Consider the following 20,464-nt stretch of genomic DNA (forward strand, 5'->3'; position numbering starts at 1 on the left):
GAACGCAATGCCAAGACCTTCGCTTCTCACTTTGATGTTGGGTAAATTCTATTTTCAGTTGATTTTTACTTTTTATTTTTCATAAAAGACGAAGATTAAAGATTAAAATATAATAAATATCACCATGTTAATATCCCTGTAAAATTTTATCTTTAGAACAGTTATTATTGTGCCATCATTGCTCAGATTGAGCTTTTACATTTTTTTTCTCTAAAACTGAATTGAAACAATTAACTAATAATTAGATAATAATTAAATACATAATAATACATACATAATAATTAGAGTTTGTGCACTATAGTTGAACTAGTGTTTAAGATTTTGAACAGAAGACATACTGTAAGAATGAACAATGTCGTAAGAATGTGGGAAAAAAAGGTAAGATGAGATGAAGTCTCAAAAAAACTTGTTTTTTTGGTTGAAGTGGGTGAATCTGAGCATATGTATAAATGTCTTTGCTTGTATATGTATGGGTTTATGTGTACTTGCTGATTGTTTATATATATTTAAACAAATAAAATAAAAAACAGGAGCATGTGAGATTGAGTAAATATATACACATGAAACACAAATAAATAAAATATAAATGAAGTATACACAAAAACTAAACAGAATAAACAGAGCATAAACAAAATAAACATAGGCCTTAATATTAATAAATGATAAGAAACGCAGGCTATTCTGCTTGTTTTTAAGGATTGATTGATGATCACATGAATAAATAAATAAATAAATAAATAAATAAATAAATAAATAAATAAACTTTATTGTATTACGGGTCTGGATCCGGGTATTATTTAACTATTATTTAAATAATTTGTACTTATTTAACGTAACGTGCTAAATGTGGCTCAATTTTTCCTTATATGACAAGTCTGTCTGTGATCTTGGCATCATTGCATGTAAAAAAAAAAAATAATGAAGTCTCATAAAAACATTAAACAAAACAATAATTATTGTTCTCAGTGGTAAAACATTCTCTACACTGGAGAAAAAAACAAAAACTTAACGAGAAGTATTATGTTTCCTATTTTTACCCAAAATAAGGTGTTAATATATGTAATACATGTAATAGAATGTTTCATTCATACAGGAAATCCCTAAAAAGGACAAAGGTATAGGCTTTCGCATAGCTGAATAAAACTAAGAGACATTTTAACTCATGAAACATGGAGACATATCTGTACGATTGCGACTAAATGGTTTATCTCTGTTCTTCGAGCCACATCGGGAATTTTATATGAATATGCAATGCAATGCTAATCAACAGCCTTTATCACTTTATAGAATACTATATAAAATAATGATTTTCATTCTGTGATGTGAAACTATGTCAGATCAAAATTAAAATGTTCTCAATAGACAACAGGTTTGCAAACAGACTTAAACCCATGCAAAATCCATTCACGCATTCTACTGAGGTAAATTTGAACGACTGATTTTTTTTTTTTTCATACGTTCGACACATATGCCGCAGTGTACAACACTGGTGCGCATTACCTTAATTATGTAAGGCGCGTGCGGCTTTAAGTTGCGCTGCACACACCGATCGGTGGATAACATTAAAGTACCGCAAGAGCGAGTAGAAAGCATGCAAAGCTGTCTGCGCTCTATAGTTCTTGCGGAACTTTTTTTAATCACGGATCTTTGATTAAAAAAAGTCACGCCGCTTCAAATAAAACGCACCTAAAAATCCAATTGACAACCTCGAGGCCGCGGGGCCCTCCCCTTAAGGCGGGGCCCTAGGCGACCGCCTGTATCGCCTGTTGGACGGGCCGGCACTGTGAGATTGTGTGTTTCTGTGTATCTCACATGGCTGTTTCTCAATAAAACCAATGAAAAATTGATCTACAGGTTATAGAAGACAAAAAAAAAAAAAAAAAAAAAAAAAAAAATGAAATCATATTAATATTACTTTCATTAATTAACATCAGTGTTCATAAAACACTAACATTAGAATTTGTACCTCTGTATTTAGCTTTGAAATGGTTGCACAAATTTCTCAACCTGTTATACAACTAATACATGAGGTTCCTGCTAAGACCTGATGTCCACTGCGACGGACAGTAAATAAAAAAAAAAAAAAAAATCCTGTGTTCTGCAACTCCGACAGATCTTCAAAAGTCTTAATATTACAACCAGTGCAAGCTGATGAGTCTACCATTAACATAATTCTGCCTACAAGGTAAAATATGGGGTTCCTCGTCTTCCTGTCTATAGTTGGTTATCATGTCTCTCTTTTGTGATGTCTGTAGCTCAATCAGATTAAGTTAGGAGTCAGATCTTCATTGTAACTGGTTGAACAGGGACCAATCAGTGACCAGGCATTGCTCATATTTTAAAAACATAACGTTTTATTGGTTTAAACAAAAAAATCATGTGATGTCCATTTCAATGGACGCAGGGTCTGTAGGGGTTAAAAAGACATTTACCAACAAGTTGACTGCTCTAAACAACTTCTAACACACTAATGCAGATATATACAGTTGTGAAATGCAAAACTAAAAATTTCTGAAATTTTGTTTTTGCATAGAAACTCTACACACAAACATCAAATGATTGGACATATAAATACAAAACTTTAGTTTTACAATTGCAAACTGAGTGTAAATCAGAACATGTGATTGCAGTTTTGGGTAGCACTTTAGAATACTGTTAACTACACAAGAACAAATGACTAATGCACTATTACCATTATAGTAACTACTATTGACTAACAAGAAAGTCTGATTAAAGAATCAGTAAGAAATAGTGCTCAGTTGAAAGTGGTAGTTCACTATTAGCTAATCAGTAACTTCTATTTTTTTTTTTTTTTTTTTTCATATCTCCATGTTTCATGTTCCTGTCATGTAATTTCCTTAATTCTCGGGTATTCCTGCCTTGTTTATGTGTCATGTTGTGATTGTTTGTTTCAGACATGTGTTTTGTTCGCCATTGGTTGGTTTGTGTCATGTGACCTTTATTGTTTGTATTTATCTGCTTTTTGGTGAGTTTATTATTGAGTGAGTCCCGGATCTCCCATAAGCATTATGGGAGATCCTCCCATAAGGGACCCCCCATAACACCCAAAAAATATACTTGGGGGGGTCCCCTGGTTTTTCAAGAAAAACATAATACTTAAAACATAAAACTAGTGAAAATTCAATGAAAAGATTCGATTGCTGTATTAAATTTATACCTGCTCACATTAAATCATATTTTTACGTGTTTTTACAGCTATGCACATTATAACCAATCACACACGACTCTGTTGAGTTTAGAATTGTAATGCCACGCCAGCAGAGGGAGCCCTCAACCATGGGCTGACTGTTACTGCTCCCTCTGCTGCTTCATTGGTTACTTCCTGTTTGGTGGCCATATAAGAAGGCCTAAACCAAACAGGCTCTGCGAAGGGTAGTTTCGAGCGGGAGTTTCGAGCATTCGAAGATTGTACGAAGGATGTTTGTTCTGGCAATTTGAATACAAAATCTCCTGATCCTAAGACTGACTGGAATTCACATTGAGAGTTGGTGGTGAGTCGACTGGGGAGTGGTGTGGGGGGCATCAGCCGACGGCCTGTATAGGTCCGGTAGCGGTGTTTCCCCACAGCTTCTGCATCGGCCACTTTTTATCAACTTTATCAAAATGGCGGGGAGGAGTGCGGATGGTATGGAATATAGTGAGCAGGAAGGGACTGGTAGTGATGAGAGGAGAGAAAGTAATTGGGAAGAAGTAAGGAGAGGAAATCCAGTAAAGAAAGGGGCAAGTCGTAAGAGAAAGAAAAAAGGTGAGGCTAGCACAACTGGAACGGAAAGTGAAGGAAGGCATGATGAAGGAGAGGGTCATAAAGAAAGATTGTTTAATATAGTGGTACGATTTGAAGGAGAGGGAGGAGTTAAGAGGATGGACCCACTTAAGTTAACAACAAATGATGTTTTATTAACAAGGTTCGGGAGGAGCGCGTCAGATACCTAGCCTAATTACCACAAGAGGAGTTCACTCAAGTTAATCAACGCTACAATTTAAGTACAGCTAAACTTGCCTCTATCCAGCATCTCGTTCGCCCGTCTGCTACCATGATGCAAAGACAAACTTCCCCGTCTGAAGACGATTTCGACTCGCCTCCGGGCGGCCCCAGGACCGTGCCTTTCCCGTATGTCGCCCCAAGCGAGCCCCAGGCCCCATCTCGCGGCCCTAGCTCGGCCCGAACGGCCACGCGTCACCCAAGACGCCTCGGCCTACCCTCGCCTCCTCCGGCGAGAACCCCAGTCGACTCCACAGCATCCTCCTATCGATCGGTCAGACCAACAATTCCGCGCATAGAGGAAAAGACTATGGTGAGTCAGAATCTAGCGCTGGCCAAATCCGACGTTCAGCCTTAACGCAAGTTTAACAAAACAGAACTTCATGAATCGTACAAAAATCTGCAACTAACTTACCGTTCCCCCGAGCCCTCTTAAGACTCAAAGGCGACCAAAAGGAAAAACAAACCTTCGTTCGCGCCGACGCCACCGTTTTGCTCCCGTTTAGGGCAAATATCAGCCACAGCTCAACCCTCCACAGCGGCTCCGCCTGCAGCCGAAGTGAGCGACTGGCCGCTTCCTCTGCCAATCCCAGCCCCGCCGCCAGTCTCTTTTAGCTCGAAGCTTTCAGCCCAAGTAAGCGCTTGGCCACAACGTCTACTAGACTCCGCTCCGCTGCCTGCCACCGGCCGTCACATACAGCCTCGCCTCCGCTCCCGTTAGCTCGGGGCTCGCAGCCCAAGCGAGCTAACGCTGCCAAATACAGCCAAATACAGCCCCGCCGCCAGCTTCCTTCAAATCCTGTTTCATCACGTCTGCTTCGTTTCGGAGTTCTCCCAAAGACTATAGTATACCAAAGACTTGTCACTCGTACAGTTTTAAATTGGGGAAAAATGCAACGCATCATGGCCTTCTCAATGAAAGAGCCATCCGTTGATCACTAAAGTCAACGCATCACTGCAGCTGCAGTTATAAGTCCCGGTTGCTATAGAAACAGTCAGCGTTCTGAGACGTGCGCTCAGTACTGCGCATGCGCACTGGCTCATCTAGCCTGAAAAAAAAAAAAAAAAAAAAAAAAAAAAAAAAAGTTTTTAACGCTATTGGAGCATAAGGAACAATATTTATGAGGGAGTTCTCCTCAGATTTCATTGGTGATTTTAAACATGAAATTTAATTGTAAGCTTTATGAACAGTTTTTTTTTTTAAATGTGACGTTTCCCCATTCAAAGATCTAGGAGCTGCACTTGCCTGCCCAAGAGGCATTTCAAAAATGGCCGCCAAGCAAAATGATTTGCCTTAAAGGGACTTTGGTTTTCCATCACATTCAGTCATCCCACCGAAATCATCCGTTCAGCCTTCCCCATAGGTGACACAAGCTGCATTTCTATGAATACCGCAAACCTTTATTTGCAATGCGCAGTAGAAGTCACTAAGTGGGATTTGGGATACGATGGCTCAAGGAAATTCTAACTTGCCATCCATCTAATTTGCGGTTGCAAAGCAGCCCCAAAATTTTCGACATGCTATCAGAAGCCATTTGCTGGATCCTATCAAACAATTACCTTATTCAACTCCTAGACAATTTCCTCATCATTTCAACTCCCAATGCAATCCCAGCTGCCCATATCCTCACAAAGCAAAGCTTGGGATCCCCATTGCTCCACAAAAAAAAAAAAAAAAAAAAAAACAGGTATCCCTGCCTAAAGAAAGATTGATAGAATAATCCTCGTCTCCTCCACCCTCCTCTCCAGCCCAAGCTGTTCCAACACGAACTCCTCTCTCGGCTCGGGCACCTAAATTTCGCCATGTGCATCATTACGCAAGGCTGCCCCTTCATCTCGCACCCCCTCATGTGTGTACAACGTGAGGATAACGTTCCTTCAACCCTGGAATCACTCTTTTATAACAACCTCGTTTCATCTCCCGTCAATGTCCAACTATCTACAGATGCAGCTACCTCTGCTGGCTTTGAGGGGTTTTTACCAAGGTCCCTGGTCCACGTCTCTGTGGCCCCCCCATCTGCAGGGCTCCCCCAGTCCTCAGCCCTCCCCCTCATGCTAGCAGCATACCTGTGGGGAAGCGAATGGGCTTCTAAAAGCATCTTAGTGCATTGCGACAATGCAGCAGCCGTGCAGTGCACTAATAAAGGCCGTTTTCATTCTCCTACCCTCACGCTTCTCAAATTCGAGATGCTGGCTCCAGAGGCGGACTAGGTTTTTAAATTTGATCCAAATACCAACCCCACTGTCTCAGGTTTAACAGTACTCAATAACAAAACAATTTCTTTTTAACCAAACAAGCAAGACAGACAAGCCAAAAGAGGTCTTCAACCTCCCTTCTCCAGACCAACCCTATCAGTCTGTCCTCGAAACCAAAAACCTGTCATTCGCTTCTGGTTCCAAAAACTCCTCAAATCCGTCCTGCAATCGTCAAGTATTTCAGCAGGAAAATTCTCCAGCCACGCTTTTCGCATTGGGGCAGCAACATCAGCAGCCCAGAACGGCCTCTCCAAACAGCACATCCAAACCCTAGGAAGATGGTCATCTGAAGCCTTCCAAAGCTAATCCAGAACTAACCAGTCCCACATAAAAAGAAGCTCACCAAACCCTCATTGGCCGACAAACCATGTAAAGTAATCTTCCCACGTCTCTTCCCCCCCGCCTGGTGCAACGCCCGGAGTCCTGATCTCCCATCAGTCGCTGCGAGAGCACTCCCAGGCGGGTTTGCCTCTCTCCCTCCCTGCCCGGCAGGCCAAACTCCTCGTCTCTTCCCCCACGCCTGGTGCAATGCCCGGAGTCTTGATCCCTCAGCAGTTGCCACGAGAGCCCTCCCAGGCGGGTTTGCCATTGTCCGTCCTTGCCTGGCAGGCCAAACTCCACGTCTCTTTCCCCCGCCTGGTGCAACGTCTGGAGTCTTGATCTCCCAGCAGTTGCCGCAAGAGCCCTCCCAGGCGGGTTCGCCTTTCTCCTTCCTCGCCCAGTGGGCCAAACTCCACATCTCTTCCCCCCGCCTGGTGCAACGCCTGGAGTCTTGATCTCCCAGCAGTTGCCACGAGAGCCCTCCCAGGCGGGTTTGCCTTTGTCCGTCCTTGCCTGGCAGGCCAAACTCCACATCTCTTCCCCCCGCCTGGTGCAACGCCTGGAGTCTTGATCTCCCAGCAGTTGCCACGAGGCTACAGGCCTACCCATCCGTAGCCTCAAAACGGCAGTATGTAGGCTCCTCCGGCCTGCCAACCAGGCGACTTCTCGATCGTCAGCCTCCGCCAGATCTTAGCGCCTATTTTGGGGGGGTGTTCAGTCCGGCGGCTGTCCTCCACTCTATTGCTTTTTGGGGGGTTCTCTGGGTTTGGGCCATTCCCGAGCTCGGAGCCCTTCCCCCGACAGCACGCCAAATATGCATTACTATACTCCGGCTAATTATATGTAAGCGTGAACTCGTGAAATGATGTTTTATTAACAAGGTTCGGGAGGAGCGCGTCAGATACCTAGCCTAATTACCACAAGAGGAGTTCACTCAAGTTAATCAACGCTACAATTTAAGTACAGCTGAACTTGCCTCCATCCATTTGATGGTTTATCAGCATCCCACCACCACCCCATCTCCTCATTCCTCACACGAGTTCTCACTACACCTAGGGGGGTTCTCTGGGTTCGGGCCATTCCCGAGCTCGGAGCCCTTCCCCGGACAGCACGCCAAATATGCATTACTATACTGCGGCTAATTATATGTAAGCGTGAACTCGTGAAATAGGAGAAGTGACAAATAGGACAAATAGGACAAATAGGAGAAGTGAAATATGCAAGAATCTTGGGAGATGGAAATTTACTTATAGGCTGTAATAGTGTGGGGCAGATGGAAAAGGCAAAAAAGATGAGTTGCATTGGAAAAATTAAAGTAGACAAAGTAGTAAGAGTAGGAGAAAGAAGAATGGGTGGTAGTAAGGGAGTGATATATGGAATTCCTCTTACTGTAAATATAAAAGAGCTAATTGAGAACATGAAGGTGCAAAACAATTCAGTTAAAAGCACTGTAAGAGTTGGAAAAGTAGAAACAGAATCTGTTTTGGTTGAGTTTGAATCAAAGGAAGAGGTATATTATGGATTTATGAGATATAGTGTTAGGGAATATAGACCTAAGCCAATGAGATGCTATAAATGCCAAGAATTTGGGCATGTGGCTAAGGTTTGCAAAGGAAAAAGAAGGTGTGCCAGGTGCAGTGGAGACCATGATTATGAGAAATGTGGGGAAGAAGTGAGGCCGAAGTGTTGTAGCTGTGGAGCGAGTCACAGTGTTGCATTTTGGAGATGTGAAGTGATAAAAAAAAGAAGTGAAAGTGCAGCAAATAAGAGTAAAGGAAAACATCTCTTATTCTGAGGCTGTTAAAAGGTCAGAAAAAGAAAATAAGAGTCGTGAAAGGGAATATATGGAAAGAGGGGCAAGAGAAGACCAACAAGAACGTAAAGATCAGTGGGAGGAGGAGAAGAAAATGGTGACATTTATAGCAGGAGTAATAAATGCTACAGCTGAAATCAGATCTAAAACAGAAAGAATCCAGATTATAGTAAAAGCAGCAATACATCACCTACCAGATATGGTAGGTTTGAAATGGAAAGAGGTGAGGGATGAGCTAAGTGTACAGTCTAGTCTAGAGACAACATGTGTGGGTTAATTATTGTATTAATGTTGCTCCTTCAGTGGAATGCAAGGAGCCTGATTTCAAATGGGCAAGAGTTCAAACAGTTTATTGCCAATAGGAAAGAAAAACCAGACGTTATATGTGTTCAGGAATCCTGGCTAAAACCAAATTTGGATTTTGTTATATATGGGTATGTAGCAATTAGACAAGATAGGGTAAATGGTGGTGGAGGGGGGTGTGTAACTTCTGTGAAGCAAGGGGTGCCGCACAGGGTGGTAGATATAGGGAGTGAATGTGAGTATGTAGTAGTGCAAGTATGGGGTGTGGGGAAGAAATTTGTAATTATTAATTTGTATAATCTGTGTAGAAGACTACAATTAAATCAGCTTGAGGAAATAGAGGGACAAGATAACAGTAATGTTATATGGTGTGGGGACTTCAATGCGCATAATACATTGTGGGGAAGTGAAAAAGTGGATATTAATGGACAAGTGATAGAAGAGTTATTAGAGGAGAAAAATTTAGTATGTATAAATGATGGAACTAAAACAAGAATAGAGGTTAGTACTGGAAGGGAGTCTGCTCTAGATCTTACATTGGTGTCTAATAGTGTAACAGCAATGTGTAATTGGAATGTGTATAAAGAAGGAACAGTAGGAAGTGATCACTATCCAGTTTTGTGTAAAATCAATATAAATGTGTCACAAGTTATTGAAGGAAGAGGAGGAAAATGGGTATTTGAAAAGGCTGACTGGGATAAATTCCAGAAGGAAAGTGACAAATATTTAAGTCAGATTGAATATGATGGTGATATAGAAATGCTTGAAAATAAAGTAAGCCAGGGTATAACAACAGCTGCGCTAGAATCTGTTCCAAAAAGTCAAGGTAAAGTAAAAAGAAAGGAAGTGCCATGGTGGAACGATGAATGTAAAAAGACAGTCCAAAACAGAAATAAAGCATTTAAAGTAATGAAAATAACACATAATTTCATGCATATGATTCAGTATAAATGGTAAGACAAGCAAAAATAATGTATTGGAGGAATTACTGCAGTTCAATTGGGAACACAACTCAAATAGGAGAAGTGTGGACAATGATTAAAAAGATGGGTGGAGAAAGGAGAGATTGGAAAGTTTGTTCAAGTTCACAGCCGAAATAATTTATCTGAGGAAGGGAAGAGGGCTAGAGAGAAAACTAGTACTGAAAATTTGGAGGCACTGAAAGTAATGGAAAGTGATGAAGGTGAACAAAATTTACCATTTAATATGGAAAAGTTAAGCAAAGCATTGGCAAAAACTGGGAAGACTGCACCAGGGAAAGATGAAGTTTGCTATAGTATGTTGAAGCATTTGAGTGATGAGGGGAAGAAGAAGTTTTTGATGCTATTCAATAAAGTATGGGAAGAAGGTAGAGTGCCAAAAAGTTGGAAGGAAGCCATTATTATACCAGTAAGAAAACCTGGGAAAGATTCTAGTAAGCCATCAAATTATAGACCCATTGCCCTGACCTCTCATATCTGTAAGCTAATGGAAAGAATGATAAATGAGAGATTAATGTATATTATGGAAAAACAGGGTATGGTGACTGAATGTCAAAGTGGATTTAGGAGAGGGAGGGGTACTATGGATGCAGTGTTATGCTTGGAAGATGAGATAAGGAAAGCTCAAATAAATAAAGAGGCAGTTGTAGCAGTATTTTTTGATGTGGAAAAAGCATATGACATGCTATGGAGAGAGGGGTTGATGATTAAGTTGTATAAAATGGGAATTAGAGGAAGAATTTTTAACTGGGTAAGGGATTTTTTGAAAGGCAGAACAATTCAGGTTAGGATAGGAAAAGAACTGTCTAGTAAGCATGTGGCAGAGAATGGAACACCCCAGGGGAGTGTAATAAGTCCCACGTTATTTTCAATTATGATAAACAATATATATGGAAATATACAAGTGGACATGGGGAGATCTCTGTTTGCGGATGATGGGGCAATATGGAAATAAGGAAGAAATGTAGAGTATATCGTTAAGAAAGTACAAGAAGGTATCCAGCAGGTTGAGAGGTGGGGAATAGAATGGGGCTTGAAATATTGTGTTGAAAAATCTAAAGTAATGTTTTTTACTAGGAAGAAAATTAATGAGGGTATTAATTTAAAATTATATGGAAATAATTTGGAGAAGGTTAATAAATTTTGCTTTCTGGGAGTACATTTTGATCCAAGGTTAACCTGGGTGGAACATATAAGGAAGGTGGAGGATAAATGCAAAAAAGTAATAAATACAATGAGGTGTTTAACAGGACTGGAATGGGGTGCAGATTATCAATCACTGACATATATATATATATGTAAGTTTAATAAGATCAAGGATAGATTATGGGAGTGTGGTGTATGGATCAGCAGCCAAATCTGTACTTGCAAGGCTTGATAAAATACAGGCTAAAGCTTTGAGGTTATGCTTAGGCGCAGTAAAAAACATCACCAGTATGTGCACTTCAAGTGGAAGCGGGAGAAATGCCATTGAACGTTCGACGTAAGCAACTGCTTGTAAATTATTGGATTAATTTGAAGGGACATAGAGACAGTCATCCTACTAAGAGAGTGTTACGAACTTGTTGGGAAAAAGAAAGGGTACAGAAGAATAGTTTTGGGTGGGTAGGAGATGAGTCAGCTAGAGATTTGGGGGTGAGTGAAAAAGAGTTCTGTCCAACTGTGGTATGGCCTGACTATCCAGTGTGGAAAATGGAAACCATGGAAGTTGATTTTAAATTGCGTCAAATCAAATCAATAAACAATAATATAGACCTTGTAGATGAATATTATAGATATGTGGAAGACAAATATAGAGACTATATTCAAATTTATACAGATGGATCAAAAGAACCTGAAACTGGAAGGACTGGATCAGCAATTGTTATAGGTAATCAAGGAAATGAAGAAAGCAAACGAACATCAAATGATCTGAGTGTGTATACAGTCGAACTATATGCTATCATGATGGCATTAGAATGGATTGGAAAGGAGGACAAAATAAGTAAAATCTTAATTGGAAGTGATTCATTGTCAGTACTGTACTGATCAGGTGTGTCCAATAGCCGTCAGGATCTGCTGTATGCAATATTGATAACATACATGAGAATAAAAGAAAAAGGTAAAGAGATTCAACTTATTTGGACTCCAGCTCACATAGGTATTTTGGGAAATGAGAGGGTGGATAAGTTAGCCAAGCAAGCAACTAAAAAAAGATAATATTGAAGTAAATATAAAGATGTCAAAGGCTGAAGGGAAAAGTATAGTTTGGAAAGAAGCTGTAAAAGAATGAACAGCAGTGGGATAGGGAAATCAAAGGGAGACATTTGTATGGTATTCAAAATAAAGTTGGAACTGAGAGGAACTGGGGAGGGACTAGAAGAGAGGAAACAGTGATGACAAGATTAAGAATTGGACACAGTAACCTGAATAGTACATTATACATTATAGGGAAGCATCCTACTGGTTTTTGTGAGGTGTGTCAGACCATAGAAACCATAGAACATGTACTTATAAATTGCAGAAGATATGAAGAACAAAGGAGGAAAATGATGGAAGAATTAAGAAAAGATGGGTTGGTTGGGGCAGAGATAAAAGATGTATTGAAAAGTGGGGTGATTGGGCAAGGCAAGAAAAATATTTGTAATTTCTTAGTTAATACTGGTTTGATGTGTAGAATATAAACTGTGTATGAAATAATCTGGAAATAGAGCGGAGAATCATCAGAGGAGAATCAACCAGAAGGTGGCGGTAGTGCAACGCTTACGGATGCAAGCCGCCGTTAAACTCCAAAGAAGAAGAAGAAGAAGAAGGCTCTGCGAAGTATTGTTTTGCCTGTGCGGACTCTACCAAGCGTTTTCCCTAATTCCTTGCCTTGTTTTTGCTATTTCCACGGTTTTGTTTTGTTGTCATAGTTTTGTCTTGTTTTCTACCATAGTTTTGTTTTGTTTCATTACCATAGTTTTTGCCTAGTTTCATAGCCTTGTTCATTTGTTACTTTTGGACTGCTCACTTGGATTTTGACTTTCTGCCTGTTCTTTTTGGATTATGCTTTTGTCTTGCCCTGGTTGTTACTGTTTGGAGATCGACCCTGCCTGTCTTGACTACGCTGTGTTATAATAAAGCTCGCATCTGGATCTTACATGCTTCCCTGGGGTCTCCTTACAAGAATGCAGTGGCCAATCAGAGGCGTTTAGAACAGTCATTGCTGAAACCTGGAGTTTTGTTCAGAATTGAACTCGCGAATTCCCTCATCATAAGCAACAAAGTGCAAATGTATATGGCAAGCCGTTTTAGTTTAAAATATTCTAAGTGTTACTTGTCGTAATTGCATTTTTACTAGTAATAATTGAATTAGAGAGCTCTATAATTAATTTTTACTAGTAACAATGCCAATTAGAGAGCTCTCTAATTCAATTCTTACTAGTAACAATTATAATTAGAGAGCTCTCTAATTTAATTAGTATTCAATTGTATTTTTACTAGTAAGTTCTGAATTATAGAGCTCTCTAATTTAGTTCTTACTAGTAAGAAATCCAGTTACAGAGCTCTACAATTGTATTCTTACTAGTAAAAACGCATATTCATTAGATGCAAAACAGATTCGCGATTACACCCATTTCCCTTTCTAAATCCCGCCTGCGGTTATGCACTTCAAAATAAAAGCCCCTTAATTAATAGCATTTTCATTGTATTAGAATGACCATAAAACTGATATGACAGCTTGGATATGTTTTGTTTTTGAAAAATAATATTTAATCACTAGATTAATTTACATATGTATAGTCTTGAAATACTTAAAAGCAAAGAAGACACACAAATGTTCGCTCTAAAAAAGCTAATGTCGGTCAAAATGTCTGGTAATGATGAAGTTTAACAGACAAAATTTCATATCATTTTGGTGTTTATTATGCACTGTAACATGCATGCAAAATTTTGAGCTACATATACGTAGAGCTCTCTAATTCAATTATTACTAGTAAAAATGCAATTACAATGAGTAACACTTAGAATATTTTAAGCTAAAACAGCTTGCCATAGATGTACGAACTATGTAAGTAAGAGATTCATTTATCATTCAGTGTATGGACAGCTTCATTGATTATATAAGAGGAGTTGTGAGTGCTTAAACACTAGCTAGACTGACTGCTCATTTAGAGTGCGTTCTTTCAGTCTAATTCTGCATGATTCAGTCTAATAAAATGTATTTTCCCAAAATTCAGGATATGGGGACAGAAAATGTATATTTATATAATTTCAAATAGTTAATCAATATTTTTTTTTTTTTTTTTTTTTTTTTTTTTTGCAAAAATCATAAATGTGATATTGATTTTATACAACAGTTCAGTAAACTATAAATTAATATTAAGTGACTTACGTTTTAAACACCATATTGCCTATCTTTGCTCTATTTCGTCAACAAAAATTATTCCAAACACAGCCAATGCACTGTTTTGCGTCTCTAAACAACATGACGGTGTTTTGTTCCTGAATGAATGAACCGTTTAAATGATTCGGTTCAAAATTAACTGTGACTTACTGACACCTACTGGCGGTTGTAATTCCTCATTTAAAGTACCTTTTCATTTTTTTAAATAATTGTAAATATCAGCATTCAACGTTTTAGGATTAAAATATTAAAACATTTTTCATGCATTTGTGACTGCAGGTTACAAACAGTGGGTAAAACATCTAAATGTCAACTCAGATGCAGCGTTTGTGTTTCCTCTATATTGAAAAGAGGAATTTTGTTAATGATTTTATTTGAGTGATAACAGCCTAAAATGTCTTATTATTCTAAGTGACTATTGATTAAATATAAGAATTTGACACAAAAGATAATGCACACTTATATACTTATATACACACTTATTATACACTTATATAAACACTTAAATAGAATGGCTTTATAAAGGTTAAAAAATGCCCACAAAAGGTAAAAGTCACTTTAAACTTGTTTGAAAATATTAATTTCCTCGGCTAGATATTTAATTCTTCGTTGCTTAGTGATTGTTTGGTACACCTAATTCACTGATCATCGTAACATAAGCTTTTATCTTAGAATTGGGTTTTCTCACTGATAACAAGAAAAAGACAAAAATCTGATTCATATTTATATAAGGTTTATTTACTTTTTTTTTTTTTTTTTACAAGAGATCGGTTTAAGACAACACTGATTAATTAACAGGATGCAATTATCAGCCAATACTGTTCGATAATTTATTTATTTATTTTTATTTATTTTTTATTTTTTGGTAAATTGTATCTTATTGTAAGTCTACAATATGTTTAAATGTCCCTGTTTTTCATCTCAACAGCCAGTTCTCTGATCTCTGTAACTGGTAAGTAATAAGCTGTTAGTCACCTATTAACACAGATCTGATTCTAGCTGCATCATGACATAATCAGTCACTGTTTTGGTTAGTCTGCACGTTTAGCATGTTTTAAGATGTGAGCTGTATCATAATAGAGTATTTTGTTTTTTAGGAGGTTATAGTATCAGGCTGGTGAATGGTAGAAATGTCTGCTCTGGAAGAGTTGAGATCCTTTATAATGGCCAGTGGGGGACAGTGTGTGATGATGACTGGGACATGAATGATGCTGCTGTGGTGTGCAGACAGTTGGGATGTGGAAGAGCTGTGAGTGCACATAGCAGTGCTCATTTTGGCCAGGGAAGTGGTCAGATCTGGTTGGATGATGTGAGATGTTCAGGAAGTGAATCATTGCTCACACAGTGCTCACATCCTTCATTTGGAACACATAACTGTGGTCATTCTGAAGATGCAGGTGTCGTCTGCTCAGGTAAAAATGGATGTTTTCAAATTAATGCTTTTGCTGTTCACCTTGATATTTTATAGCATTTTTTTAGGTTACATATAGCTTTGGAATTAGATGTCTAAAAATTAGAGCTAAGTGTCTTGAAAATGTGCTATTTGCTTGTAATAATAAAATCCCATAGACTCACATTGACGGAATGTTAAAATAAGCCAAGACTATTCAAATTCCACCTGTCAAAATTCCCAGAATCCCTTGAGGCTCAATCAAGCTACCCTTCTATGTACTGTATTTCTAATCCATTCAAACTCATTCAACCTCATCTATCTATCCATCTATCTATGTATCTATCTATCTACCTATCTATCTGTCTGTCTATCGTCATGCTAGTAGCTTGCTTAACATGCTAGTAACTGGATAATCATGCTACTATCATGCTAACAACATGCTAATTATGCTAAAAACATGCTAGGAACTTGCTAATCATGCTAGAAACATGCTAGCAGCATGTTAACAACTAGCTTGTCATGCTAGAAACATGCTAGCAACTTGCAAATCATGCTAGAAACATGCTAGCAGCATGTTAATCATGCTAGCAACATGCTAGTAATATGCTAATCATGCTAGCAACATGCCAATCATGCTAGCAACATGCTAGTAACATGCCAATCATGTTAACAACATGCTAGTAATATGCTAATCATGCTAGAAACATGATAACAAAAAGCTAGTAACATGTTAGCCATGTTATAAACATGTTAGTAACATGCTAATCATGCATGAAACATGCTATCAACATGCTAATCAGGCTAGAAACATGCTAGTAACTTGTTAATCATGCTAAAAACATTTTAGTAACTTGCAAATTATGCTAACAACATACTAATCATGCTAACAACATTGTAATCAGCCTATAAAAATACAAGCAATAAGCTAATCATGCTAAAACATGTTAAGAACATGTTAAATCTTGTAAGCAATGTGTTAAATCATGCTAGCTGCTTTTATACTTTTACAAATGCTTCAAACTTTCAGGCTAGGCTTTCTCAAGCCAACTTAAAGTTTGTTCTCAAACTTTACTCATTTAGTTATAATATAATAATAGTAGAAGAAAACTTATAAAAACAATAACGGCTATGCACTTTTGTCCTTGGCTTCTAACAATGTCAAACACATTACAATTACACACACATTAGACAGTACAAATACTTGCAGCATGTCAGAATAACAAGATTTTAATCTCATTGTGCTTTCATTAATGTAAGATCCGTTAGGTCTAAGATTGGTCAGTGGTTCTGATTCATGCTGTGGAAGAGTGGAGATCCGTTATAATGACCAGTGGGGAACCGTGTGTGATGATAACTGGGACATGAATGATGCTGCTGTGGTGTGCAGACAGTTACAGTGTGGATCAGCCATCAGTGCACCTCATAGTGCCGCTTTTGGTCAAGGCAGTGGATCGATCTGGCTGGATGATGTTGGATGCTCAGGAAGTGAAGGAACCCTCACACAATGTTCACACAGTGGATTAGGAACACATAACTGTAATCATGGTGAAGATGCTGGTGTTGTTTGTTCAGGTAAGTCAAATCTTTTGCATCTTGCCACAAAATTTCGAATGAAATGAACAACAGAAATTACATTAAGCTTCAAACAGTTCATGCTTTTACACATTATGTGTAGCGATTTAGCTCAAAGGAGAAATGTATATAAATAATTACAATTAATTAAGATTAATTACAATTATTTATATCAGCTTCCAGTAGTAACTGTAGCAGAGTTAAATTTCCATCAACTAATCCGTTCGTCCAGCGAACATTTAGTATAATTTCAAAATGATGTTTTCTTGGCCAAAGAAAATAACTTTCTTAAAGTACTATTGCATTAGAGGATGTAGCTTGAATCGTAAAGGGACATTAATTTTGCAAGGCAGAATCAGAATCAAAACTCATGGAAGAGCTCCAGGAGGTCCGAGAGCCAATGGTGACTTTCATTTTTGGAGGGAAAGTTTACGACTCTTTGTCTGTGAGCATGGTATTTTGCATTGGTAATTCGATTGAGTGTTGATGCAAAAACTACTAAGGATTTTTAAAACACTACTATGTTTCATAGGTATCAACATATAATATACACCATAATTTAGATAATCGAAATACGAATTTAAAGAGACCAAACATGGCATAGGTGAGTTACACTACTAGTTGTCTATCATAACAAATGCATATCACAGTGCACAATGAAAACCAGAAAAATTACAAGGCAGAAATACTATACAGAATGACCTGGGGCTATGTGCGATAGGAAGATCAAAGCAAGGTTTGTATGTGAATGAATAGGAAAAAGTCCATTTCTATAGGCATTGTGTCTTTCCTATGGGCTGGGCAATAAAACCCATGTTATCAGATGGTCGCCCTGGCAACTGAGCCCTTTTGGGGTGTTAGTTGCTTTGGAGGGTTGTCTCCAGAACTCCAGCATATAGCTGGCTGTTGGGTTTAAAGATTATTTGTTAAATGTAACAAATAACTGTATGTCTGATTGGTCCAGATGCTACATATGTGTTAACAAAACTATTTAAAATACGTTTTTTTTTTTTTTTTTTTTTGTCAGGTGAGCTGCGGATGCCAACCCTTTTCCTGACCTCCACACATGCAGTTGTTTCTCATGGAGAAAATATCCAGTTCAGATGCACAACACCTAAACCAAGATGCAATGCTAATGCTGAATTCCAGCTCTTCAGAAATGGTTTATCTGTATCCTCCCAGACACATGTATCTAGTGTGACTTTCAACCATAATGTAGACGTTTCACATCAAGGCAGCTACAGCTGTTGTTACTCCTACCAAAACAACATCAAGTCACCTTATAGCAACACTGTTAATATCACTGTGGGTGAGTGTGTTCAGTCTTGTCTCATTGCCCACATCAGGGCTTCTCAACTTTGGCCTGTGGGATCCATTTACCTGCAGAGTTCAGCTCCAACCCTAATCAAACACAGCTGAACATGATAATCAAGGTCTTTAATAACACTAGAAAGATACAGACAGGTGAGTTTGATCAAAGTTAGAGCTAAACTCTGGCCAGAGTTGAGAACCCCTGGTCTACATCACATATTACATGCATTAGTAACGTATAAGTAAACACGTTCTGCAATGATGCCTTTTTTACATTTGAGCCCATTTGTAAAATGGCATTGTATTTAATTTTGATCCCGACAAGATGCACTTCCTGAAGTCATTGTAGTTGATTTAAAGTTAGCTTCTTGTTTTCTAGTGAACTTGCAGCAGCCCAACATTTCCCACAGTGCTCCTGATGGACAGTTTGTCGTGGGGTCTCAGGGGCCAGTGATCACCAGGGGCCACAGTTTCACTATCATCTGTTCCACTGAATCTCAGTATCCTGGAGGCTCTTTTCACCTTTTCAGAGGGTCAAGCATCACCAGGAGTGAGTCAGCTGTCAATCACTCCTCCTCCTTCTCCTTTCCTGAGGCAGATTATTCACATGAGGGAAACTACAGTTGTGTTTATGAAGTCAGTGTCTCCTCACGCTCCTTCCGTTCATCTGCCTCTGAACTGCTGCTCATCACTATCACAGGTACTTATCAACCACAAACCATAAATGCCAGTGTGTGCATATATATGTAAATGTATGTGAATTTGTTGCTAATTATTAAGTTGGCTTGAGAAAGCTGATCTACTTTACTGATTTACTATTTAAGATTATTCTTCTTCTTCTGAGCCAAATTTCAGTATCTGTCTCCTCCTAAAGCTTTCAAGCTAGAACCACCAAACTCGGCCCAAACCTTCAGACTGGTCTGACTCGGTGTGCTATATCTTTTTAGACTAATCCAGCTTACAGTTTTCGTAAACCAGACTATCAAAACCACCAAAAATCCCATAGACTTACATTGACGGAATTTTCAAATGAGGCAAGACTATTCAAATTCCAACTGTCAAAATTCCCAGAATCCCTTGAGGCTCAATCAAACTACCCTTCTATGTACTGTATTTCTAATCCATTCAAACTCATTCAACATCATCTATCTATCTATCTATCTATCTATCTATCTATCTATCTATCTATCGTCATGCTAGTAGCTTGCTTAACATGCTAGTAACTGGCTAATCATGCTAATTTCATGCTAACAACATGCTAATTATGCTAAAAACATGCTAGCAACTGTTAACTATGCTAGGAACATACTAGCAACATGCTAATCATGTTAGAAACATGGTAGCAACATGTTAGTAACATGCTAATCGTTGTAGAAACATGCTAGTAACTTGCTAATCGTTGTAGAAACATGCTAGTAACTTGCTAATCATGCTAGAAACATGCTAGCAACCTGCCAAATCATGTTACAAACATGCTAGCCGCATGCTAACAACTAGCTTATCATGCTAGAAACATGCTAGCAACTTGCCAATCATGTTACAAACATGCTAGCCGCATGCTAACAACTAGCTTATCATGCTAGAAACATGCTAGCAACTTGCTAACATGCTTAATCATGCTAGCAACAAACATGCTAGAAACATGCTAGCAACCTCAACCTGCTAATCATGCTAGAAACATGCTAGACGCATGGTAACAACTAGCTTATCATGCTAGAAACATGCTAGCAACTTGCTAATAATTCTGGCAACATTCTAGTAACAAGCTAATCATGCTAGCAAAATGCCAATCATGTTAACAACATGCTAGTAATATGCTAATCATGCTAGAAACATGTTAACAACAAGCTAGTAACATGTTAGCCATGTTAGAAACATGGTAGTAACAGGCTAATCATGCGCGAAACATGCTATCAACATGCTAATCAGGCTAGAAACATGCTAGTAACTTGTTAATCATGCTAACAACATTTTAGTAACTTGCAAACTATGCTAACAACATTTTAATCATGCTAACAACATTGTAATCAGTCTATAAAAATATAAGCAACAAGCTAATCATGCTGAAACATGTTAACAAGAAGTTAAATCTTGTAAGCAATGTGTTAAATCATGCTAGCTGCTTTCATACTTTTACAAATGC

General features: G+C 38.5%; 1 protein-coding gene across 1 annotated transcript in view; it reads left to right on the forward strand.

The window, feature by feature from the left end:
- The window catches only part of LOC127157929 (deleted in malignant brain tumors 1 protein-like), a 43,440-nt gene continuing 22,976 nt past the window's right edge, over positions 1-20,464 (forward strand). Inside the window, 6 exon segments of the mRNA XM_051101103.1 lie at positions 1-41; positions 14,974-14,997; positions 15,143-15,457; positions 16,696-17,010; positions 18,038-18,319; positions 18,701-19,021. Coding sequence (XP_050957060.1) covers positions 8-41; positions 14,974-14,997; positions 15,143-15,457; positions 16,696-17,010; positions 18,038-18,319; positions 18,701-19,021 — 1,291 coding nt within the window. The 5' untranslated portion in view covers positions 1-7.

Source organism: Labeo rohita, unplaced genomic scaffold (genome assembly GCF_022985175.1).
Source record: "Labeo rohita strain BAU-BD-2019 unplaced genomic scaffold, IGBB_LRoh.1.0 scaffold_126, whole genome shotgun sequence".
NCBI classification, from domain to species: Eukaryota; Metazoa; Chordata; class Actinopteri; order Cypriniformes; family Cyprinidae; genus Labeo; species Labeo rohita.